Source organism: Carassius gibelio, chromosome A20, assembly GCF_023724105.1.
Source record: "Carassius gibelio isolate Cgi1373 ecotype wild population from Czech Republic chromosome A20, carGib1.2-hapl.c, whole genome shotgun sequence".
Lineage (NCBI taxonomy): Eukaryota > Metazoa > Chordata > Actinopteri > Cypriniformes > Cyprinidae > Carassius > Carassius gibelio.
In genome coordinates, this window is record NC_068390.1 from 4686121 (window position 1) to 4713790 (window position 27670).

The 27670-nt window shown below is 41.0% G+C and overlaps 1 protein-coding gene across 1 annotated transcript; it reads left to right on the forward strand.

Moving 5' to 3' along the window:
* Positions 1-27619, forward strand: LOC127938132 (5-hydroxytryptamine receptor 1E-like). The gene is made up of 2 exons (XM_052534561.1): positions 1-204; positions 25935-27619. The coding sequence occupies exon 2, from the start codon at positions 26026-26028 to the stop codon at positions 27154-27156; it is 1131 nt and encodes a 376-aa protein (XP_052390521.1). The 5' UTR covers positions 1-204; positions 25935-26025; the 3' UTR covers positions 27157-27619.
* The last annotated feature ends 51 nt before the right edge of the window (positions 27620-27670 follow it).

Below are 27670 nucleotides of genomic sequence, written 5' to 3' on the forward strand. Positions count from 1 at the left end.
ATGATGATGATGATGATGATGATGGAGCAGTCAGAGCGATCTGCCCAGGTGTGTGTGGGAGATTCATAGATGCACACCCGTTGAAACAGCTCGGCAGGTCCACTAACACACCAACCTGACCCGCCGGATACCAGACGTCGACTGTTTCCCGCTGATGATGGATATTTGATTCAGCTTACAGAAGTACGGGCGCTTGAGATGCAGGTGAGTCAAAGTTCTTCTTGTTTTTTTTTTTTTTTTTTTTTTTAGAATATTTGAAAGCGCCGAAAAAACAAACAAACACTTAATGAGACATTGAGCTGCAGTCTGGCTTTAAATAATGGTTCTTGGCAGAAAGCGTGCTTTTATCAGACATTTGATGGAATTACGCGAAGGGAGAGATTCGAAAAGGACTCATTTGGGTTATTTACTACGAGCAAGCGGCTGGTGAGATTCCGCTTTCATCTGAATGAATTCAAGCTGTACGCAGTGGAAACGCGCTGAAGACCAAGTAAGTTTCTCTTATTTATTTATTTACCTGATTATTTATTTTATAAAAAAATCTGTTGTCGACGCTCCGCACGAGGCTGACTCTGAAGCAACACAGTGTTGTTTGTATTCAGGGCTGGAGAGTAACGAAATAAATGTAAAGTATACAAAATATGATCAACTGTATTTCGTTATAATTACATTTTAAATAAGGGGTAATCAGATTCCAGTTACATCTGAAAAGTATTTTAGATTAGCAAAGAGAACCATTTCTCAATTTAATTCTTCAGTAAACAGTCTGGGGATTTCAACCAACTCAGCGACTGATTCTCTGCTGAAACAAGAACTGCGTGCAGCAGCTGTTCATTCAGCAACTAGTGAGCGATACACACTCATCATCACGACACTTTACATTCAGTCAACAGATCCATACGAACCATGCATGAAATAAAAGTTTATAAAGTCAAACGATAACTTTATGTGCTTTACAGATTAACGTAAAGTCTTTATTTATTTTGAAGGGGTGAAACGGATCGTAGTTGATCGTTTGCACTTTTTTCTAAGTCTTGCCGATTCAAGCGTTTTAAACCATTCGGAGCTTGCGCAGTCATTCAATGCACGCGCTGCGAGCGGCGTTTCAGACAGTGGATTACACAGAACTGATTCATCTTTCACGCATCCTTGCTTCTGAATGAAAACATACACACAATACACATACATACATAAACACACACATCTCTAAATAAATGTCTCTGCAAGTATTCTCGTAAACACAGTCGGTAATGTCTTAAGTAAACGTATACAGTGAAGAAAGAAATCATGTGCAATATTGTATTGGACCTGTGCATTCAGTCTTAAAGGGGCAGCAGCCTTTAAATACCTGCTGTTCTATTAGTAGCATTCATTCACAAAGGTAAAATCAGATCATTCTGTTTTTACTTCAAAATGTTTCATTATATAATCCAAATAACATGTATTTAGTATATTTTTTTGGATAATAATTCAAATGGTTTCCTCTCCATCAGTTAACATATGGAGAAGACAAAAGATTAAACAAATCCAGCATTTCAGACTTGTCCATAATCCATAATAAAACCTCCTCCAGTGAAAAAGTGCATCTCCGGTTGTCTCTCACATCAAAATCCAGCCACAGATTAGTTTAGAGCTGTTTTGGCTTGTAAACGCTGCTTGATTAAACAGGATAAATATGTAAAGTTACATGAGCAAAACAAGCTGTCATCTCATATCAATGCAGTAAAATCACCGTTTTATTTCTGAATAATAACTGCTGTTATGGAATACTTCCAGCTTTTTGACAGTATCAGATGTCCATATCACTCCACCATGTCCTTATCAAATGCCAAATGTTGACAGAAGTTCAAGGAGCCCAAAAACAGTTATGATTCCTCAAATATTCTGCTCAGGGTTTGTTTATAAGAAACTTCTGGACCAATGAGAATTCACCATGTGTGAGGCACAACGCTGCAGTAATAATAATGAAGCAATCGACAAAATGTCCTGTCACTTCATCTGTTCCTGTCTGTTCAGGACGCAGTGGTGTGAAGCAGCATTTCATTCACACTCAATCAAAGACTAAATCCTCAGCTCACCACAATAATGCAAATCTAGTTTCAGCTGTAGTCCAGAGATTCAGGTGTGTTTATCAGTGAAATGCATGACGTTTGTCTGCCCACATGCTGTTTTCTTGCCTTATGGTCAGTCTGTGTCCAGATTCTGAGCTATAGTTCCTTCTGATTGCACAGCAGCTTTTGACCTCTTACTGTACTCATACACACACAGAAACAGAGAGACAGCATCACAATAACAGATCATCTTTACACCCTGAATAGGGCCACAGGGAGCACAGTGAACCCTCTGAATCACTCATTAATGGATGACCTGCTTAAAATGTATCCAGTGTGGCGTTAATATTTCTACATATTGCAAAGATAATGCAAGAAATCTGCAAAGTGCACAAAGCAAATCTTACATCTGAGGTGTTGGTTACACACATCTACAGAACTGGACTGAGTTTCCCAAATGCATTGTTAGCCAACTATGGTCACAAGTCCTGACCTTACTGTCACACTGTCTTGACTAGTTGGTTAGTTTCTCAAAGGATATAGAGGTTAATCGGCACGTTATACAGTATATCTCAAAGAGGGGTGCTTCTGCACACAGCCAATTATTATTATTTTTTTTAAAACAGTTTTTTTTATCAAAGAATCGCAACACAACTATTTCCAACATTGATTATAAATAATCATATTATTCTGATTTCTGAAGATCATGTGACACCAAAGACTGGAGTAATGATGCTGAAAATACAGCTTTGATTCACAGGAATAATTTATATTTTAAAGTATATTAAAATAGAAAACTATATAATAAACTAAAATACATAATATTATATATACTAGGCTATTTCACAAATTTTCATCAATTAGGCCAAAAAAGCTCAATGTGGGTGCTCTACCATGCAAAAATGAGAACAAAACATCAAAGTAGGCATACCACAGATCCAGAGAGAGAGAAATATTTGTGTTCTCACCATAGGTGACTTTTTGAGCTTGAATGTCTGATGTAGATCGTTTAAGCTCGAAACATCACCTCTGGTCAGAACACAATTAAATATTTCTCTATCTCTGGAGCTGCGGTGTGCCTACTATGATGTTTTGTTCGCAAATACAAATATGTGCAATAATCTTATACTATTTATTCACTTTACACCAAGTACATTCCTACAACGTTATTTTGTGTGTGTGCTTTATTTAGAAATACATATGTTATTTATTTATACATATGTGTATTTTAATTCACACCTTTTTTATTATGTGTGTTGTTGTTGTCTCTGTGTACTGGAAGCTTGTGACACTAAAACAAATTCCTTGTATGGAAAATAGGCATAAATCAACCTTACAAATTATTCAGGCTACTTGTAGTAATTAAGGATCAGACCTGTTTGCCCAATAGTGGCAAGACATATATGTATATAAGGACATCTGACAAATTGGTTTGTCCGTCAAGAACCAGGAAAAAAAATAGATGAAACAATTGTGGCTATTTCCTCCCACGCCTGTTTAACCGACGCTATTTTGGGTGGGTTTCTCCCATCCCCATACAACACAACTTCTCTGTCTTTCACTGCTCTTACAAGAACATCAGTCTCCTCGGCTGTGAACCGCTCCTGGCGTGCGCCTGGTAAATACGCCATAATAATAGCAATCCATAATGGAACTTGCGCACCTGCTTTTAAAGGGAATGTTGGATGACGCTCTGATTGGTTTATTTCACGTTACGCCCAAACCACACCTATGAATAATGAAGCTACTTCAGACCAACCCATTTTAGATTTGCGCCGGGCGCAAGAGCCATTTATCCCGCCGGGAAAATAGCAACAGCGCCGAGACCCGCCCACAAACTTACTTGCGCTTCGCGCTTTGACACTTGCGTTTCAGATCGTTAAAATAGGGCCCTTAGTGTTAATGTCTGTTAAGACATCAATAGCCACGTTTCCACTGTCGGGCCAAAAGCCATGAATCCAGTACCACTGCTTGCCGCTGTGTTGCGTTTACTGCTTCAATTAAATGATTGATAGTGATACAGGTCCGAGCTGCTGTGATTGGTTTGGAAATATTTTTCCATATTTAGGATCCACATATACTAAATGAGGTAAGGGTGTAGAGTTACTTTCAAGCCATTTTAAGACACAAATACATTTTCATAGGGAAAAAACATTTAAGTGTGTAATTTTCATTAAAAGGATGGCTTTTAAAATTAGCTACTACATGGGGAAAATTTTATTTTTTTGTTATATGTGATAGTATGACTGTATTTGTCATGGACTTGCTGTGCAGTTCTCTGAAGTCTTGGACTTTAATGCGGCAGGTTTTATCAGGTCATCTGAGTGACTGAGGCAGAACATTAGGTCAAGGAGCCGACAATTTGACAAATGTTTCTAGCAGCACTTCTGGGCTTTTGGGAGGCAGTTTTTACTGATCACTCTTCAGGCACCACAGCGTCATGGACACAGACTTAATGCTCTTTCTTAGAACAAGGTGTGTCTTTGTGTATGTGTGTGTGTGTGTGTGTGCGTGAGAGAGAGAGAGAGAGAGAGAGAGAGAGAGAGAGACAGAGAGGATGAACTCAAGGACAGGTTCAACTTTAAAGTGGAGCCTAGGACTTTGGCTTGGTTCTCTGTTTTGATCAAAATGTATTATGATAACTGCATGGATATGCATTTTCATTAGTTTGCAATGTGTGCATAGTTAATGGTTGCTTTGACTATGTAAAGCTCTTTGAGAAGCTACTTTGAAAGATGTTTAGACAGTACGAGAGTTAGAAGTCACAAAAAAAGCTTTCTTTAATGGAGAGTTCATGATGGATGTTCCTCTGTCTTACCACTTTTTCAGCATCTTGCCTTGCCTCTGGAAGTATTCTTCTCATTTACTTTCTCTACAGAGATGAACCACTGTAAACTAACTCTGATTATAAATAATTTACATTAGTAAACTGTTCAGTAGATTATTCAAGCAGCTTGTAGGTCTGGGTTTATACAGATTCAAAATATATAATTGAAAATCAATTTCTCAATTGACAAAATAAGCGTCTGGAGCTCAACTGTTGCTTAAGTGTGCTTAATTGTACTGAATGTGCACGTTTAGTGTACTTTAGATCTTAAAAGTATATTAAAAAACTGTTATTGCAGATCATTTGATGAAATAAAAGTCCCTTGAGTGTACTTAAAGAGACACGCTTTCATGGCTGTTTCTAACAAATTTGAGTACACCTATACACTTTCTAAAAATGTAAAAATTAAAGTTTTAAATTTAAATCATGTTTTTAATAATCTTTTGTGGTGCTTTAAAGAAGTACACTTATTTTGATACGTTGACGTTTTAAAATATGTTTCCAGCTGTCCAGCGCTCCTTCAGCGTGACCTTTGATGTTCATAAATATAATTTTTACAAAAATAGGTACACAGACAGTGCTGAAGTAACGCGAGTTACTTAATCAGATAATTTTTTTTCAAGTTACTATTAAAGTAACACATTACTTTTTAATCTACAAGAAACTTTTTCAAAAAAGTAACGCTAGTACCATTCGCAAAAAAATACAAACAGATTTAGTATTCATAAGAATTAATTAAAACTCAGATTATGACACAAACCTGCAATAATTAAATGTTAAACAACAAAAATTTATCTAATCCCATTTTATAATGTCTTTGCTGCTGACCTTTGATAATCCAGTTCAAACAAACCAATAAGCAACATTTACTTTAGATAAATTAACAATTGTGCTCCATTGTTTTGTTTTGTTTTGTTTTTATTTCTTAAGAGTGTTAAACCTTCTTCTCCTGTGTCCTACTATACAGATGTGGATTTACTTTTCCCTCATCGTGAGGTTTATTCTTTACACTTTTTGGTGTGAAAGGGCTTTTATATTTGCTATAAATAGAACTTCTTATATTAAAAACAATCAAGCACTGCTCATATTTAAAAAGTAAAGAGAAAGTAACGCAAAAGTAATGTAATGCAATGTAATGTTACTTTCATAAAAAGTAACTAAGTAACGTAATTAGTTACTTTTTTAGGGAGTAACTGTAACGATCGTGTTCCAGTGAGACACAGGAGAGAGATAGATCCAGTAGCAGGTATGATATTTATTAGGGGTAATCCAAATCATCGTAAACACAAGCCAAGGTCAAAACCAGAAAGCAGTCCAAAACAAACAAACGAAGGAACAGGAAAGGGAATGGAATGGGGACTCGGAAAATGAGGGGTCTTGGAGGACGAGAAGACACTGAAGAATCTCGGAGGACAGGAAGACTGAGAACATGAAAGGTAAGGACTCTATACAGACAACAGGAAAGACTGGTAAAAATAGGGAGGCTAATGACAATTAAGTTAAGTCACCTGGTGCAATTAGCAGGAGTGCAATTACTGTGATGAAAGGACAAGACTAGTGGAATTCTAGTGCCTACGGTGACGTGCCTAAGGGGAACTGAGCCCACTAGTGGACACCCAGGGAAACAGAGACTAGACAGCGTGACATTACACCCTCCTCCATGGAGCAGCTGCCAGATGCTCCGCCCAAACCCAAATAAAGACCAAAGACACAAAGAGACCAGGAGGGAGGTGGAGTGGTGGAGGACCAGGGGGAGGGATGGACGGCCATGTAAAATGGGGAAACAGAGACAAGAGAAGTGCAACACAAAACAAGGAGTCCAGGAGGGAGGTGGACCGGCGGAGGATCAGGGGGAGGGACGGAGGGCCAGGTCCATAGGTGGAAAACAGACAGAAGAACAAAAACAAAACAACCACAAAAAACACAAGTCCAGGAAGGACATAACATGATGCCCACCAGGGCGGAGCAGAAGACCACCACATCCGTGCGGCCGAATAAACAGGAGGGCAAGTCTGGTTGGGCAAGTCTGAAACAGAGAACATGAACAAGTTAAGAGTAGCCTCCGTGGCCACAACAGGATCAGTCGGGTGCTCAGAGAGTTCGACTGAGACGTGACGAGGCTCTGGAAGTTCCGCAGAGGTGAGGAGAGACTCTGGTAGATCAGCCGAGCCGAGGAGAGACTCTAGTAGTTCAGCAGAAACGTGGAACGGCTCTGGTAGTTCATCAGAGACGTGGAAAGGCTCTGATAGTTCAGCAGAGACATGACGAGACTCTGGTAATCATGGTGTTTATACTGGATTCCAGAAGATCACCAGTGACTTGACTCTGTCCTTGAAGATCACCAGTGACTTGACTGGACTCTGGAAGGTCAACGGTGACTAGTCCTGACTCTGGAGGGTAAACGGTAACTAGCCCTGACTCTGGAAGGTCAGCGGTGACTAACCCTGACTCTGGAAGGTCAACGGTGAATAGCCCTGACTCTGGAAGGTCAACGGTGACTGGCACTGACTCTGGAAGGTCAGAGGTGACTGGTCCTGACTCTGGAAGGTCCACGGTGACTAGCCCTGACTCTGGAAGGTCCACGGTGACTAGCCCTGACACTGGAAGGTCAACGGTGACTAGCCATGACTCTGGAAGGTCAACGATGACTAACTCTGACTCTGGAGGGTCCACGAGCACCTGACTCGACTCTGGAAGGTCAACTGGAACCTGACTAGACTCTGGAGGGTCCACGGGAACCTGACTCAAATCTGGAGGGTCAATTATGACTGTCATCCTGTACAGAGGGGCTGGACAAGTCGACCATCTTGTGCCATGACTCTGGACCGGCGGCCATCTTGGGTAGTGGCGTTGGACCGGCAGCCATCTTGGGCAGTGGCGATGGGCTGGCGGCCATCTTGGGTAGTGGCAATGAGCTGGCGGCCACCTTAGGCAATGGTGTTGGACCGGCAGCCATCTTGGGCAGTGGCGATGAGCTGACGGCCATCTTGGGCAGTATTGCTGGGCTGGTGGCCATCTTGCGTCGTGACGCTGGGCTGGCGGCCATCTTGTGCTGTGGCACTGGGCTGGTGGCCATCTTGCATCGTGGCGCTAGGTTGGTGACCACCTTGTGCTGTGGCGCTAGGCTGGCGGCCATCTTGGGCAGTGGCGCTGGACTTGCGGCCATAATGGCGGCCATGCGCTTCCTCTCCCCTCTCCGTCCGCCATGAAAACAACCAGGCGGGTTCCCTCAAAACCACTCCTATCCCGCTCGGTGGTTGGGGAGGAAACATGAAAAGACATACCGCTGGATCTGATGGATGGAGTCCTTCTGTAATGATCGTGTTCCAGTGAGACACAGGATAGAGATAGATCCAGTAGCAGGTATGATATTTATTAGGGGTAATCCAAATTGTCGTAAACACAAGCCAAGGTCAAAACCAGAAAGCAGTCCAAAACAAACAAACGAAGGAAGGAACAGGAAAAGCAATGGAACGGGAACTCGAAAAACGAGGGGTCTCGGAGGACGAGAATACACTGAAGAATCTCGGAGGACGAGAAGACTGAGAACATGAAAGGTAAGGACTCCATACAGACAACAGGAAAGACTGGTAAATATAGGGAGGCTAATGACTATTAAGTGAAGGCACCTGGTGCAATTAGCAGGAGTGCAACTACTGTGATGAAAGGACAAGACTAGTGTAATTCTAGTGCCCACGGTGAAGTGCCTATGGTGACGTGAGCCCACTAGTGGACACCCAGGGAAACAGAGACTAGACAGCGTGACAGTAACACAATATTGTAATGCATCACTCTTAATAGTAACTTTCCCCAACGCTGTACACAGACTAATTTTGAAGTGTTCATTTTCATAACGTTAGGTAATTTTGATTGACAGATACTATGAAATTTGATTGGCTGATGATGGCCATGTTTTTCGAAGTCATTTCTTAGGATATGTTAGGACGTCCGCCAAAGAAGATTTGTACCAATTTTCAAATTCATCAATAATATTGTTTTGAAGTTATCAGAGTCTTTCTGTAACGAGGAGTCTCAGAGTCGTTCGGATCCAAATGCAGTGCTTTATTTAAGAATGGTCAAACAGGCAGAATTCAGGAATGGCGCCTCTAACACTCCAAGAAAAAAAGAAGCAAAAGCGGTCACTGGGGTGGTACCTTTACAAAAGGTGCAGTTTTAAACTAAGGTATCAATATGCACCTGATTAGGTACATACAAGTACCTTTTGAGAAGGTACCACCTCTGTACCATTTTTTCTATGAGTGTAACTAGCTGTGATATGCAAAATTTGGTGAAGATCAGATGAACTAGGTTTTTTAGATAATTCAAAATGGTGAAAAAAAAAATTATAGATGAAAACTGAAACAAAATGTAATCTTTCATGCCAAACATATATTTTGTAGGATTTGACTAAAGATGTGTGTCTGTGTGCTTCAGTAGCGGTGCATGATTGGGCCATCCTGCTGAGTTTGGGAGCTTTTACGGTCTCTGATCTCGCCCGTGTACTTTTAGGGCAGAAGAAGAAGAATCTGTACAAACACAGTATCCAGCATCTTCAGTGCCTACCCCCCTCATTAAAGAGAATGTTTACATGGTAACTAAAACAAGCCAAGGCAAACTTTATGCATAAACTTGTATCTAAACTCGTATTTAGTATATTTGTGGCAATTTGAGGAGTTATAGTGCAGAACCAGTGACTGCTGGAGCACCTTTACATTCCATTGGCATGGCTGGCCAATCAGAAACCACGGACAGCAAAACAGACTGTAATCATGCTATCTGATGGGATTTCAAATTGAAATGTATCCATGTTTGAGCACTCGGCACACTTCCTCCGGCAGTGGTGCGGCGTGGCTCTGTGAACGAGGCAGCTGCGTGTGTATAATAATTCAGTACAGAGTATAGAGCCTCTGCTGCTGACAGATCATCAGTCACTCTTGTGATATGAGGAGTCATGGCATATGCCACTGCTCGATCACCCCAGTACATTTCACCGTGGAGGGCCATTAATGTGTGCTTCAGATGAAATTATGATGAAACACAGATCAGATGAAAGAGGCTCAAGCACTTACAGCCATGTAGACTCATCTGTATTGGGCTGTTCATGACAGTGCCATTAAACAGTCAGTGGGCTGGAGAAGAAGTCATTTACTCACGGTGGGCAAAGGTAAAGAAGGCATTCATCATTACAGTTCTGTTATCATTTGCTCATTGTCCCGTATGCCGTTTTTATCTTTTCCGTGATTTTCTGAAGAATGTTCTATATATATTATGAAAAATATTATGGCCTAAATTTAAGATTCATGAATTTAAATTGTATATAAATTTTCGATCAACTACACAGTTTTAACATCTACATTTATGCATTTAGCAGACACTTTTTTTTCCAAAGCAACTTGCAGTGCATTCAGATACATTTTACCAGTATGTATGTTCCCTTGGAATCAAACCCATGACATTTTGCATCGCTAACACAATACTCTACTACTGAGCCACAGGAACATTTTTAACATTAACTAATAAACAGATGGATATTTGTCAGCCATGCATAAATGAAACAGATGAGAAAATGAAAAATGATATTTAATATAATCAAATGGATGCAAATAATAAATAATAATAAACCATTATATAGACAGAAATGCATCGCTAAACTGGAATATTCAATTTCTATATATTTGTTTAAATGCTCACAGTGATTGTTGAAAGATAATCCTCTGTTTAAAACAAATATGGTGCTTATATCATGACAGAAAAATTTATAACAATGGTATATTTTTTTATGTATACCTATAATATAAAATAATACGTTTAATAAACATTTATTTTTAAATATATAGCTATATTTGTTTTACAATTTCCAAAATAAATTGAAATGTTACATTTGTGTTATAGCACATTATAATATGGTCTGATGTTTCTTGATGCTTTCACACCCATCATGTAATCTTATCACACTGTGTACTATGCAGTAAATGGTCACTGAAGAAACATCCTGACACTCGGTTTTTCTGAGGATTTTTTTCCTGCACCTCCCAGACCCACAGGATCTGTGTGGTACGGGAAGAGAATGCTCATCAATCTGAACACTTTCACATGACACTGGTCCTGAACCGGTCCTCCAAGAGACTAAATTCATCAAGCCGAGTTCTTCAGAGACACAAAGGTGATTTAGTGCGGTGCCATTCGTGAAGAGGACCGTGCTCTGCTGAGAAGCTTGGCAGAATAAACGCTGCGGCCAGCATATCGTCTGCCATGTGTAATCCAATATAGCGGCTGATGCATTATTCATGCTTCTCCAGTGGTCTGCGCACCTGGCCCTAATTCATGATGTCTGGAGATCCACCCGCTGTGTGCTGATCATATGCAGCGCTTTGATCCTCCAGAAGAGTAATCTCCCTTAAATAGAGCTTTGAATAATCAATGCACCCACAACAGATGTATCAATAGTGAGCTGGTTGAGCTGTATTTGTGCTCGTTTAGTCATGTTAATGAAAGGAGTCTCTGAAGGAAATAAGCAGTATCATGACATCCATGTATCTGTTGATGTCTATTATTAGAGCTCAGCTCTGTTGCTGCCTATATTCACATCATGTCAGAATGATCAGATTTATGAGATGTTGAAATGTCCGAGGCTGCGTCCCAAAGCTCAGACAGCTGACATGTTGCCTCGTTCCCCTGTAAGTTCATGACCTCTTAAGCAGCATTTGTGTTAGACTTCTCACTGTAACAAAAGCTTTCATTTCAGAAAAATGCTGATCTTTGGATCTTTATTACTGTTCAAAATTTTTTGACTGGTAGTGTGTGTATGTAGTCTATGTATCACACTCGTATCTTTTTTTGGATAAGAATAAAACATCAGGTCCGAAAATATGTCTTTTTTAATTTAAATCTAGCTTATTCGCATTGGCCGATGGAAACCTCTATGAACACACTCTACTTAACCTGGCCAAAAAATAGCGGGGGGACAAATTTATTTTTTATTAAAAAATTTGATTACCAATCCACCCCTGGATGTGAGCATATTTTTCAGAGTTCAGGTCCAGAAACGCTCACCTCAAGCATCATGATGAGTTTGATTGTAATCTTGGAGCAGATCATGACCATGAAACAGGGGCATGAAAATTCCATAGTTTATTATTCTACTTATATCTAACCATGGAAATGAAGACCATGGTTGTACTTGTTGTGATCACCTCCAACTAATTAGTTAAACTCTGGATTATATGCAAGAACTTGTACATTTCATTGGGGCAAAGCATAATTGAACAGAATAGCTTTAGTAGCTTATTTCTCTTTAAATGTTTAGTTCTAATTAATTTTGATTGAAGTAAAATGTTAAGAGCATGATTAAAAAAAATAATATCAGTATCTTATTGTTACAGACATGGACTTTCAGTTCCCTTATTTGGTCATCTTCCTTAGCCTGTTTGGTTAATTGATTAATCCCCACCTGTCTCCATTCACCTGATTTCTCCCTTGTGTTTAAATACCCTGTCTTTTAAGTTCCTCCTGGTCCGTGATTGATGTTGTATCCTGAGTTAAGTGAAGTTAATGTATGATGTTGTATGTGCCCGCGATCATTAAAAGTACCTTTTGTATATCAGCTTCCTCGTGTGCCTTCATTTACACACCAGCAGACCTGTAACAGAATCACGGACCCCACAGTTTATTTAGCGGCGTTTTTCTCTCTTATGGTTTTGTTTTCTATCCTAGCAGTCCGACTCCTGTGCCTGGAGCAACTGGACCGTTTGCTGGAGGACCATACCAGGGACTTTCTAGATCTGGTGTGCCTTACCCACTTCCCCGACCGCTCGCTCTCTAACTTCTATTACACCGGCCTCTGTAAGGCACGCCTGCCAGCGAACGGTCCCAGAGAGGATTTCATCGCCTTTGTGGAGTGGGTGCTGGAGAAAAATGGATCTTCATTTACCATCTGCACCACCAAAAAGGATATCTCCAGCTCCACTTCCGAACCAGAGACCAGTCAGCCGCCAACCTGCCACACGGAGCCAGAGCCCGCCGCAGCCGCAGAGCCCGAGCCTGTCAGTGACGGAGAACAAGGACAGAGAGCGCGACTGACCAGGTGTGTGAGCCGGCAACACTCGTGGGAGTATTTGTGGAAATTGAGGATGTGGAGGAAAGCCCTGCCCACTCTTCTGCGACTGAGGGTGAACTGCATTCGGCTTCTGGGAATTATATGGAGGACCTTATAGACTGGTTTGTGGAGGTAAACCCTGAATCTCCTGTTTCTCCGCTGGTTCCGCCCAGCCCTGAATCTCCTGTTTTCTCCACTGGCTCTGTCCAGCCCTAATCCTCCTGTGTTTCCTCCCATCCTCCCGCTCTCATCTCCTCCTAGACCAGCCAGTTCCTCGGCCTCATCTCCGCTGGTGCCAGTCAGTCCTGCAGCTCACCCTCAGTCAGCGCCATCTGGGCGCTCCGGTCAGCCTCGGGACTTCCAGTCTCCAGCTCCGCCTTGGCGTAAGGATTCCCTGTCTCCGCCTCCAGCCTCCGAGCCCTGGACTCCTCCTCAGTCCTTCGACCCAGCGGCTCTGCCTCGGCTCTTAGCTCCCTCATCTCCACCGTGGCCCGGCATCCCACGAGCTCCACCGGGCTCCCTCGTCCCTCTGGCTCCACCTTGGTCAGTCGGCTTCACCTCCTCACTCCATCCCTCCGGCTCTGTCAGGCTCCTTCCCTTTGGTTCCGCCTCCATCCTCATTCACTCTGGCTATGCAGTGGTCTTCCAGGGCCCCGCCTCCACCATGGTCGCCTGAGCCTTCTGCTCTGCCTTGCTCTGCTCTGCTCCATCATGGGCTCCTCACCCACCGGCGCAGTCTCTGTCTGTCGGCCCCCTGGTTTTGTCGGCTCCTCCTCCACCATGGCTCCTCCCGCTGTCGATTCCCCCGTGGGTCATCATCCTGGCTGGTCTCTGGAGCACCATCTGGCTCTTCCTGCTCCGGGCTCCTCCTTGGCTCCTCCCTCCTACTCCATCCTGGGTCCTCTCCTTTGCCTGCCCCTTGCCTGCCCTATACCCACCTCCTCCCTCCGCTAACCCCCACCCTCCCTCTGCTGGTATTCCTCTTGCGGTGCGAGGACGCACCATTCCGGGAGGGGGTGAACTGTTACATACATGGACTTTAAGTTCCCTTATTTGGTCATCTTCCTTTTCTTGTTTGGTTAATTGATTAATCCCCACCTGTCTCCATTCACCTGATTTCTCCCTCGTGTTTAAATACCCTGTCTTTTGAGTTCCTCCTCCGTGATTGATGTTGTATCCTGAGTTAAGTTAATGTATAATGTTGGATGTGCCCTTATTCTACCTCGATCATTAAAAGTACCTTTTTGTATATCGTCTTCCTCATGTGCCTTCATTCACACACCAGCAGACATGTAACACTTATATAAATTAGGTGTTAATTATTTACAAATGCTAAAGTTCTTAAAGGTATAGATCACCCAAAAATGAAAATTGGCATTTATGCACCATCACATCATTCTGTCGAACATAAAAGATAATTTGAGAAATTAATTTTTGTCCATACAATAGAAATCAAGGGTAACTAAAATGGTTTGGTAACGTGCTGCAAAATAACTTTTGTGTTCCACAGAAGAAAGTCGTACATGTTTGGAAGCACATGAGGATAAGGAAATAATTACAGAATTTATTAGGAGTACATTTTCTGCATTCTACGGTCAAGTGCATATGAAAAAGTTTGTTGGAGTTGCTGTAAATCCAGTAATATATACAATTATTTGTCTCTGTCCAGTTTTATTTTTTTATTCCAATTTTAGGCCCTGTAACACAGCAAAATATTCACGGGGAACTCATGGACTGGATTTGTTCAGGGATGAATTTTAACCCCAATCCAGCCCTGAATGGTATCAATAGTCTTTAAAATCATCTGTTAGTGTTTTATTGAAGAACCAAAGCCATACATTTATATTATGACAAAATGTATAGGCAAACTAAATTAATCACACTCATTCCGTTCATTCCTGTTGGAAAGGCCCCCCACTTCCTTTCCGACGTAAATCAGTATTGCTCATGAATGTATAGACGTGGCTGTATTTCTGTCTCTGGCCCCACCACGTGGCAGTTATGGATCTTCTTCTTCATCTTGCCGGGAGCTGCAAGGATCCTGACAGTCTGAGAGATGTGAGACGATTCATCAGTGTGACGTTAAGAGGTCACGTCCTAGTGTTTCTGACCAGCACATTAGAGTTTCCAAAGCTCATTCCCGCTGTCATCACACCACTGTGAAGCCAGACACAACAAACACAGCAGTGTTTGATAGACGAGTCCTTGATAAATGAAGACATCAGAGATGATGAAAAGGAAAGGTCTAATGCATATAAAAGGCTAGTTTCAAAAACACGAGCCAAGGTTTTAGAAATGGACTCTAAAATTCATGCTGTTCATGCTGGTTTCATGTGTTTCTGAATTACTTTTGTGTAGCATTTTCAATTCCACTGCTGATTCAATGACTTCAAGTATGTATAGCCATCAAGTAAAGAGTAATATTTTCCTTGCACCTTTTCCTGATCTCAGTCATTATTTCAAATAGCTTTTTCAAGGTTTTGTTTTTAATTAAATATCATGATTCAAATTATTATTTTTTTCACTTCAATAACCAAACAGACTATATCAAAACTGAAAATATATTACAGCTGTATCAAGCCATATCAAGTCAATCAATGTCTGTCAAATCAAATTTGTAAAGATTCAGATTGAGATGCCAAATATCAGAGAGCTTGCAGTGTCTGAATGCGTCATTGCTGCACTGTAAAGGTAATTCTTCCTCATGCAGAGCTCGACAGATTGAGATGAAAAATAAGAACAATTTAATTTCAATAGAATTCTCAGTTGTTCATGTCATGACTCCAGGATGTGTATGTCTTATATTGTCAAGTCTTAGTCGAAACCAAGTCATTAAAGGATGGGTTCTGAAATAGTGCTGAAAATGTGCTCACTCTCAGGCAATGTAAGATGTAGATAAGTTTGTTTCTTCATCAGATTTGGAGAAATGTAGCATTTTACCTCTTGCTGGATGAAAGTCCAAATACCTGATAAAAACATCACAATAATTCACAAGTAATTCACAGCACTCCAGTCCATCAATTAACATCTGTGTGTTTGTAAGAAACAGGGCCCGGTTTTCCCGATAACGCTCACTCTTAGCGCTAAGAAGACCTCGAAAGATATATCTTACCAAAGTTGTTTATATTCCTAAGTGTGTTCCCCGAAGTGTCCCTTAGGAAGCTTCTTAGCACGCTGCCTCTTAAGTCCGACGTCACAAGAGCGCTGTCCCGAGTGAAGGTGCTGAATTAGTTGGCATCGATTGCTCAGGAATCGATTTTCCACTTCACGCGAAGGAGCAATACAGCGTTAAGAAAGACAACACGTTCTATGCAAATGAAACATTCATCAGATTATTATAGTAACATTTATTTTAACATTTTAAGTTACCAGTAGAATATAGACTATAAATTTAATTATCAAATGGTCAGTAATATGTTCACACGATATGTTGTGATGGATAGATGAACCGGGTATCCCTCGATAATCATCCACCCTCCTTATCCCGTTGTGCCACTTGTGCCGCTTCTTGACATGGGTTTAACGACTTATAAAAATGATATAATACACATTTATATTAATGGTAAGGTACTTTACAATCAGAATTGATTGGCAAGCAGCTGCAGTTACTTATGTTTAATGCGGTATTGATTGCAATTGGTTTATGTTTTAAATAAAAAGCAATCTATCTACAATGAACAGAGAGAGAGAGAGAGTTAGATACAGAATATGATGGGGAAGCAACGTAAAAAAGGGCACCAAGCCTCTCGTCAGAGGAACTTGAAGTTTTGCAATAGGGACGAGTGTGCGATCCACCAGGATGTAATCCCCGGCATGGCGCAGAAGGGCGTTGGTGACAGTGTGGACGCACCTCCACACCGAGGTCTTGATTAGGCCATAGCCCTCTCCCACGACCTCGATGAATCTCTCTGTAGCAAAAAATAAAATAAAAAATGTAGCGCTAGGCTTCAGGGCTTAAAGCAAAATTCTGCCACATTTGCCAGGCAAGCGCAGGTCTGAGAAGGTCCAGCAGCTCCATAATGAGTTGTCTTGGGAGGCTAATTTTTTTTAATATAGCCACGTCAGGCAAAATGTCAGAAGGGCTAAAGTTTTGTCGAATTAAAACAATTGACTTGGACTAAACGGCTCCGCGTCCGGCTCCGTCTTTGATTCAATACAAGGACACGTTGGATCACTGCTATGGTCGCTTACTGGACACAACCATGATTACCCATTTATAGATCTTAGCAATTTAGAGCCAAAATGTTTGCCAGATTTTAATTATCAAAAAATTCAATTCAATTCAAGTTTATTTGTATAGCGCTTTTTACAAAATAAATCGTTACAAAGCAACTTTACAGAAAATTATGTTTCTACAATATTTAGTAGTAGCTAGTAGTTTGTGCACATTTGACAGGATTTTAGAAAAAATAAAAATAATAACAATAATAATATAAGACGTAGTCAGCTAGACGATGAACTATCAATATTATTAATTAAGTTATTATATGATTCAGTGACACATTTAGCAATAATTGTTAGTTCTGTTTGTTGATTCAAGGTAGCATCATCTGGGGTCCTCTGAGGGTCAGCATCATCTCTTCTCAGGTGTTCTGGATCCAGACTGGAGCTTGTTTAAATCCTAGTTACCACGGGATGTAAATCCCGTGGCGAAACATAGAAACAAAATACAGACATCATTAGCATAGCTGCTGATCCAACAAAGTAAAATTAGTTTAACCCAAGTTAATGAATAAAAATGCACCTTTGAACAGATGCAACTACACTAACAGTTAAAAAGATATATTATTCGAATGCTTGGCGAAAGAGATGTGTTTTTAATCTAGATTTAAACAGAGAGTGTGTGTCTGAACCCCGAACATTATCAGGAAGGCTATTCCAGAGTTTGGGAGCCAAATGTGAGAAAGCTCTACCTCCTTTAGTGGACTTTGCTATCCTAGGAACGACCAAAAGTCCAGCGTTTTGTGACCTTAGGGTGCGTGATGGGTTGTAACGTGGTAGAAGGCTAGTTAGGTACGCTGGAGCTAAACCATTTAGGGCCTTATAGGTAAGTAATGATAATTTGTAACTGATACGGAACTTAATAGGTAGCCAGTGCAGAGACTGTAAAATTGGGGTAATATGATCATATTTTCTTGACCTGGTAAGGACTCTAGCTGCTGCATTTTGGACGACCTGTAGCTTGTTTAATGACGAAGCAGGACAACCACCTAGAAGTGCATTACAATAGTCCAGTCTAGAGGTCATGAATGCATGAACTAGCTTTTCTGCATCAGAAACAGATAACATGTTTCGTAGCTTGGCAATGTTTCTAAGATGGAAGAATGCAGTTTTTGTAACACTGGAAATATGATTTTCAAAAGACAAATTGCTGTCTAATATAACACCCAGATTTCTGACTGTAGAGGAAGTAACAGTACATCCGTCTAGTTGCAGATTGTAATCTACAAGATTCTGTGTAGTGTTTTTTGGTCCAATAATTAGTATCTCTGTCTTATCCGAATTTAATTGGAGAAAATTGTGTGTCATCCAATCTTTTACATTTTTAACACACTCTGTTAGCTTAGATAATTGGGAAGTTTCATCTGGTCTCGTTGAGATATATAGCTGAGTATCATCAGCATAACAGTGGAAACTAATTCCGTATTGTCTAATAATATTTCCAAGGGGCAACATATATATTGAAAATAGAAGGGGACCTAGGACGGATCCTTGTGGCACTCCATATTTTACTGATGATAAATGAGATGACTCCCCATTTAAGTAAACAAAATGGTAGCGATCGGATGTATAAAATGTATTGCCAATTCGCTTTAATTACATTACGAAAAAGCCTAGGCTAATTATCACCATATTAGTTCTGATACCACATAAAGTCAACTTCATAAATAGGCCTGTGTCCATTGCGAACATAATTTATTATGAGTCTTAAAAAATTACATAAAATCATTGTTGAGCCACAACATTAATAGTTTGACTTGTACTGTGCTGCGTTGATTTCTAAAGACTGCTGTACAGTAGCGTCTTGAGCTCAAACAATGCTAAGAGAGAGCTTATGAATGGTCCAGACCAACCGTACGAAAGTGTGACTTACAGAAGATATACTTAGCGTACGAACGTGTCGGGAATCGTGCCATAAGGTTAAGAGAGAGGTTAAGGAATAGGTTAAGAACTACTTAGCGATAAGAACGTTTTGGGGAACTAGGCCAAGATCCATTAAGATCTTAAAACCGTTGCTTTCATAATCCATAATACCACTTCCTTCAGTGAAAACAAATCCATCTCCTGTTGTCTCTCACATCAAAAATCCACACACATTTATTAAGAGATGTTTTTGACTGTTTTAAGCACTGTAAACGGTGCTTATTCTGTGGTCTGGGCTATGAGGCCAGAGTCCTCAGACAAGATAGTCCTGACCATTACCAGGGCACTCAAGTGAACAAGATCACAGAAAGAAAAGCCCCAACTTTGAAAGATGCTGTATAATCATTTATCTTGATCTCACAAAAGCATTGCTTATTAATCTGTTTTATAGGGAGGGAACCACTAACTAAGGTTTATGTTTAAGGCACAACAGACAATTCAATAAAGCAAGTTAGTACCCTATGTTGCAAGCATTAGTAAAATAAAATTAAAAAAAAGAATAAATGTTCTGATATGTCAATGTCTTGGCGAGCTACCTCCAATCAGGCTGCGAACTAGTGGTAGCTCTGCTCTAAACACAAAGAATGTGAAGTACTTCTACAATATAAGTGAAATAAACCACATTAGAAACGTAACGAGACAAAGCTTAAAGCTGCGGTAGGTAACTTTTGACGCTCTAGCGGTTAATAAACAGAACTGCTTGCGTCTTGCGAAAGAACATCGTAGCCGGAACTACTTCTCTCTGTTTATGTCTATGAAGAATCACAAAGGTACTGGGTTACTCCGCCGCGGTACCCCCGAAGCAATCTAAAATAGTCAGAATATAAACACTTATTATAGGTGCACCCTAGTGATTCAGGACAAGCTAAAAACACGATTTGGAAAATGGATTCATGTTGTACTCGCTTATTATATACATTTTTCTACATTTTGAACACAAACAAAGTTACGGACCGCAGCTCTGATTGGTTGTTTCTTACCGGGAGCGGATGACTTTCTGCAAATGGCAATAGGACACTGGGAGGAGCCAGAGGAGCTTGATTTTTACACAGATTATCTGTCTCATATTCTACTGTCAGGACATAATGACAAGTTTAATAAATATGTAAAAAATATATTTTTACAAAAGTTACCTACTGCAGCTTTAAGACTGAGCATAAAACTTTCTTGATCAGGACAGTGTTTGGAACCAGAGGCGTCATTCTGAATGCAGCTTCCAAAAGACAAATCTACTAAATTCAAATCTGCATTCGCTGGCAGGTGCTGAGCCAGAGACAGACTCGTTTATACAGCACTGCGCATTATAACCAATCTATCACTCTGTTACAGAATAAAAGACCAATCAGAGGTGTTCAGATGAGTCATCGCTGAAATGGTGACTGAATACCTCTTTCTGACGAATTCTCTCTTCAGAAATAACAAAGTGCACATTTTTCTACAAATCTGTAAGATATTTATTGCATAGTTTAAACCGCTTCAGTGATTTTAGTGGAAGTTTTTGAGAGTGCTTGAACTTTGACCATAATAGATCAACATAATCTATAAAGGTGAGAATCAAGATATTTCTATGATATAGCAAATGTGTTTGGGAATGTTTTGAATAAAATAAATAAATAAAACATGATTGCTGTTATGGCTGTGTGTCACATGATAAACACCCTCCAATACTTGTGCCCCCTAAAAACTATGAGTGCATGATGCCCCTGTCTGGAACCATAAGCCATGCTTGCTTGCTTCCATTTCAAGAGCTGATTCTTTCTACTACTTACACCCATGTGACAGTGTGAACAAAGCCTCCAACGGCCAGAGCTGAATGGAGAACTGGAAGGCAAGCACAATACTTTTTTGAGGGAGGCCTGGCCTCGGTGGGACTTAGCCCTTTCCTCTTCTTTGATGACAGATCAGGACGGCTTCTGCAGCTCAGAGTCTAATGTCACTTTGGGGCAGGGGCCCTGGTGCTTGGGAACAGGGCAGTGTTTGGTAGACGTAGGGCAATGTTGCAGCTCATGTCCTGGTATCTTAAAACTACTGCCATGCTGGAGTGCTTGGGCAGGAAATGGCACATGGCTTGTGACAACTTCTGTGTTACAGTGAAGCATTCCACAAATCTGTCTACAGCGGAGCCAAACACCCCAGTGGAGGAGACTGGGAAGTCGGGGAAGGCACCTGTGTTTGCATCCTTAATCTCCATGAGGTTTACCCAGTGGTGATGCTTGGCTGGCTCTGACCTACTGAACACCTGGACAGTCATCTTTGTAATGTCCAGGGCTAGGTCAGTGGCTTGGATGGATAACCAGGTTTGGCTTGGTGAGCTCATCATATATCTCTGGAAAGAACAGTGCAGGGTCTCAGATGGGGGGCTCGCTGATGGTGCCCTGGTAGGAACCATTAATTCAGGTGGCTTCGGGTGGTCTCTTCTGGGTTCGACCACTCAAAGCAGAGCTTTTGAATGGCCTTTGTGAAAATGCAGATGAGCTTGCTATTCTTACTGGGCCATACACAACTATATTCCCTGGGAAGAAAGCGATCCAGGGTCCTCCAAGGGTCATGCCGCTCGTTCCAGACGAGGGGCAATGATCTTCACGAGAGAAAAGCACTGGGGAATCATCTTGCTGTGTGGCACGCAGGCCTTGCACCAACATGAGCTCGCTCAAGCCTGTCTGCTCAGCCCTCTGACTCCACTGTTTCTTCTTCCAAGGCTCTTCAATGTAGAAAGTGATCTGCAAATGTAGCAAGACGAGACCCATGCTCTCGCAATGAGAGCAATCCCTCCCCATGAGTGCTGCCTCAGCGAGAGCACAGCCCAAGCAAGCGACATACTCACTGTGCTTGTCTGAGGCGTGCATTGCCCTGCATGTGCCACACTTGTGGTATGACATCTTGCAACAAATCTTGCTACAATTTGCCCAATTAGAAGAAGAAATCTGACCTTGTTCATCACCGGATGGAGAGAGTGTATTTCCTCTGCTGGGGCTCTTCTACAGTGAGTAGCAGTCTTCTTCATTCTTCATCTTCGGAGTCCAGCGAGGAGATAATCAGTGGTGGCTTATATAGGCAGTCAGCGCCACCTGTTTTGGCAAGATGAAATGCTGTTGGTTTGTGCAGCTGCAAAAAATTATCAAATCAGGCTTCAGTATTCAGAGGAAAGCTGGGTTTACCCAAGTGTTTCATGCTATTGGAGAGACCATTTCAAAAGGCAACTTACTGAGTGCACATTCAAATCATTAAACCTGTAATAAAGCTTATTCTTTTACAAGAACTTGCAGCTGCAACATTTCCTTTATCTGTAATCATCTCACCTCATGAGTTACATCCCTGGCCTTCACTTAGAGATGTGTGGACAGACGAGTGCTCAGGCCCATGTGTGACGACAGCCACTTTAGAAATATCCCAACAACTGCACATAATGAGTCGGCCAACGCAAACAGCGTTCATGCAAAAGGTCGATGAAAGATACTCGTGAAGTGCACCAGAGGGGATTGTGTTATTGTGAAGCCTGAACCTCTTCTGAATGATTTCAGAGCCTCCTCTGACCTCTAGGGACTGGCCAAGCTATCAATCAAAGCTGTGCAATTACAGGCTACTGTTGTGTGATTGCTCATTCATGTATTCATGTCTTTATCATTAGTGTAATTGCACCGTGTTCTAGAGAAGACACAAAACCTTTGGAAAGACATTCAGTCTTCTGAAAACACTTGTGTGTGAAAGAGAGTGAGCATGCAGAGAGAGAAGTAGCTTGTGAATAATGATAGTTGTATTTGTGAATAATGATAGTTATGCAGATTATCCAGGGTTATAATTCAAAAATGCATAAACCTAATTGATGAAGGTTGGCAAACTGCGCTTGATCCATCACATATTTTTTTTTAATAATTGTTCAGTTTATTTAGAGTTAAAGCGGTGTAATTTTTTACTACTTTGATTAATCAAGACACTTTTAGACTGTTGCTTTTGGCTAAAATACAAGTTCATAATTCCTTATAACGCTTCTTCCAGTGAAAAAGTGGTCTGGTCTGAATCAGGAGAGACATCTGCACAGATCAAGCACCATTTACAAGCCAAAACAGCTGTAGAATAGCTCTGAACAAATAAGTAGGCTGAAGTAAAGATTTGACATTAAGATTTAATGGATTTAATTGATTCTTATGAAACACACAACTTTTCACTTCACAAGAACTACAAGAAGAACTTTGTTAATCAACTCTGTTGCATTAACCAAACCTGGGTGGTGGATTTTCATTTCCCTGCTTTGCAAAAGGCTGGATCAAGATTTTAAATGCTGAAATTAAATGTTGTTTTACATGATCTTGAGTTAAAGGAAAGGCCTGCTACTGTTAAATGTTAATTTATGTTTGACATTTAAAATAGTTTCTGCTATGCTGAAGTTTTTGTGGTCATCATTGCTCATTCAGTGAATAATAGCTGTGCTAATACCCGTCATCAGTAATGGCTTACTTCTTCATTAAATTCACATGTTAGGAAGGTTATATTTAGCTTGTCCTGTGCTCATAACTGAAGGAGATAAGATTAATTGGCTCCACATTTTGGTTTAAATATGAATTAAATTATACAGATCTAATCATGTTTCTGTGTATCTTTGCAATGGTTCTGTTCCCTACAGCCTGTGAAGCAATTTCTTTTCCTCTAAACAACTGCATTAATACAAATGCATTCTCCACTACTGACTTTGCCCTTGAGACACAAAACCTGAATTAAATTCACTTCATTCCATTCATGTTTGTACCTGCTGGTCAGAGCCACTGTGAATGGAGAAGAGCTAATCCAAGCAGAGGCATGAATTAATTTGTCTTCAATACAGAACACTAGAGGACATGGACCAGAAACACCTGGAAAAATGCCATAATCAATATCCCTCTCACAAAATCACTTCATCACTGGTCACAATCACCAAATACATCACATAGATCAGAGCTTGAACACTTAATTCTTCTTCCTGGACAATTACAAATATGCAAATAATAATGACTATGTAAAAATAAAGAAAGTTTGCTTTTATAGTTAATTAAAATAATTTAGTAACTTCCCGGCATTACTGTACTTGTAAAGTGCTATATTATCATCTATAGTGAAGTAATATTTACTTTATTCTTAATATCAATAACTGTATCAATATTAGTCAATATGATTACTATGAACATACGGTTATTGAGCTTTCTGTAAATAAATTCAGATGACATCATATCAGTGATTTTTATATGACAACAGCTGCTTTGTAAAACCCAGACGCAGCACAGATGAATTAATAAAACGGAATATTTATTAACATCTTAATAATTGACCAGCATATGCAGAAAGAAATGCCTTGAATCAAACATGGTTGGGCTTAGGTTAGGCCCCTCACAATTAAATTTTTAAATTTTTGCTAAAACAATAGATGCAGTGGTTTTTTTGTTTGAGGTTAGTTGAACATGTTGATAAACTACACCTCTGGTTTATATCTTATTATTTAATGTAACAAAGTTCAGACAAGTGTGATTTAAAGCACAAGATAACTGTGGACTCGGGTGAGCGCAGTATTTTTGTTTTATTAGACTTGAGTGCAGCATTTAACACCATAATATCCTCATCTCCTTGTTTTTCCTTAGCTCTTATCTGTCAAACATAAGTGTAACGCAGAGGCTGAGGCAGAATGTGAATCCATTTGCAGGAGTTTATTAAAGGAAGATTGTACAATCAGAGTCGTGTTACCAGGCAATGTGTCAGTACCGTAAGGGCAGTCTGATCCTTCAACATACACACAGGGGTTATCCAGTAAGCAGAGACAGGCGAACAGGTCAAACACAAACATCAGTCCAATCAAGCAATAAATCCAAAGGGGCAATCCAAGAGACGTGAATGAGATAACAGGCAGAATCGTGATCAAACAGGCAGTCAGAATACTCACATGGAAACAGCTCGGTAAGGCAGGTTAAATGGCAATACTTCGCAGTGAAGTAACATGTTAGCACATGTTAAATAGTCCCAAACAGGAAATGACTGTAGAATCAGAGGGATTGGTGAACAGTCAATACTCCGGTGAGGGCTCCCTCTGCTGGCGTGGCGTTACAATAAATTTCTAAGTCAGTCTTGGAGACTTTTCTTCTGTTGTAGCTCCCCTCATTTGGTGTCCCACAGGGATCTATCCTGGTACCTGTATTATTTTCTCTATATATGCTTCCAACATTTTTGGAAACATGGTGTTTCATTTATTGTTCTGCAGATGACACTCAAATTTATCTGCCATTGAAACTGAATGACTCAAATGCCTTACAGTTTTTTTTTTGGATGTCACTTAACTTTCCTAATTTACATGAATCCAAAACAGAGATTGTTGTGTTTAATCCCTCAGATGGGTATGATATCCAAAATCTTAATCTGGAACAGTTGTCTTTCTTTTATAAACCAGAAAAAAAGCTTTTAAATTGTATTAAATTGTGCATTAAATTGTATTTTTGGAAAGTGAATGTCAAGCCCTTTTTCTGTTTTTTCTAGTCACGCTGCACCGATTTCAAAAATGTTCATGTTTCTACTACATAGACAGGCAAGCCCAATTTGCCACCTGTGAATTACTCCTTTATATCGTGTTCCTGTAGCTCAAGTGCTAGAGCATTAGCATTAGTTGGGGGTTCGAATCCCAGGGGACACGTTAGGAAACATTTTTTAGCTTGAATGCAATGTAAGTCGCTTTGGATAAAAGCATCTGCTAAATGCTTATTAGATGCCACTGTGTCTACATGTTCTGGAAGTTTTAAGTCACTATTAATCATTTTAAGTAACTAATCTGACATAAATGCCTTGTTAATTGTGTGTTTGACAGGCCATCATTGATCCAGTGCATTGGTCTTTGGGACTTTAGTCCTGGACAGAGAGATCCTCCTGACTGAGGAAGAGACTGCCACAGGATAGAGATGGAGCGTTACATGGGAGAAAGCGCTGGCACTCCAGCCAATGCCACCAACACCACCACCACCCCAGGAGCGGCCTTCCACATTGAGCTGATGATGGAACGGTTGGCTGTGGTGATTCTGCTGGCACTGGTGACTCTGCTCACAGCTGTGGTGAATGGGGCTGTCATCGCGGCCATCTGTACCACCAGGAAGCTCCACCTCCCTGCAAACTACCTCATCTGCTCCCTGGCCGTCACCGACTTCCTGGTGGCCATGCTGGTCATGCCCATCAGCATTCTCTACATCACCACCAAAACGTGGTCACTGGGGCAGTTTGTGTGTGAGGCATGGCTCAGTGTCGACATGACCTGCTGCACATGCTCCATCCTGCACCTTTGTGTGATCGCGCTGGACCGCTACTGGGCCATCACTAAAGCCATCGAGTATGTCCGCAAGAGGACGGCCCGGCGTGCCTGTGTCATGGTGGCCACCGTCTGGGTGATTTCCATCTTCATCTCCATACCACCTCTGTTTTGGAGGCAGCGCAAGGACAGGACAGGCCTACAGCAGTGCACCATCGAGCACGACCACGTGGGCTACACCATCTACTCCACGTTCGGTGCTTTCTACATTCCCATGACTCTCATACTAATCCTTTACTCCCGGATTTACAGTGCCGCCAAGACGCTCTACCAGAAACGCGGCTCTTCACGCCACCTCAGCAGCCGCAGCACAGACAGCACCAACTCGCAGAACCACTGCCGGGTCACACACGCCTTCTGCATCTCAGACGTGTCCAACTCTGACAACACTGTGGAGTTTGACCACAACCACTCCACCGTCCGTGTCCCGGCACTTGATATGGAGACGCCAGAATTGGATGAGAGGAACCAGATCTGTACATCTCGGGAGAGGAAGGCAGCTCGGATTTTGGGGCTCATCCTGGGAGCCTTTATCTTTTGCTGGTTCCCATTCTTCCTGAAAGAGCTGCTGGTGGGCCTGAATGTGCTGAAGCCCTCACGTCATGTGTCAGATGCCCTCACCTGGTTGGGCTACATCAACTCGCTCATTAACCCGCTATTGTATACCAGCTTCAATGAGGACTTTAAGCAGGCTTTTAAGAGACTGATCAGGCGTAAAGAGCACACATAGATGCTTCTGTACATGGGAACCTGCTTCAGTGGGATCAGGACATTCTGGAACTCCATTTGAGTTGGGTTTGTACATCTCAAATTCTAACAGCAGTATGGAAAACAAAAGACACAGTGTACTCTTGGAAGAGCTGATCACATTTTTTTTTTTAATAAATTCATTAAATTCAGTGTAAATTCATTTGATTTTATAAAATCAAATGAAAATACACTGTCTGTTTTTCTAAAGCACATCATCATCTGATTATTGAGCAATGACATAAAATGGCTTGACAAGCGGACCAGTGTACTTCCTGTTCAAACAAGAGATTTAGGTGGGACACATCCAGAGAGCTTGTCTTGAGCTTATGTAACCAATAGGCTTCAGTGGTGGAGATATTTCCACACTAGGGAATGTCTGATTGGTTAAAATCAGTTGTTACAACCCTGATAAAAACTAACGATACAGGAGTTTACTTTTAGAATGGACAATAAAAGATACATTTATATATACAAGTATGCAAAGGATCAAAAAG

Bases quoted from the DNA above. Each gene is read 5' to 3' on its own strand.
- LOC127938132 (XM_052534561.1), top strand. From the start codon at position 26,026: ATGGAGCGTTACATGGGAGAAAGCGCTGGCACTCCAGCCAATGCCACC.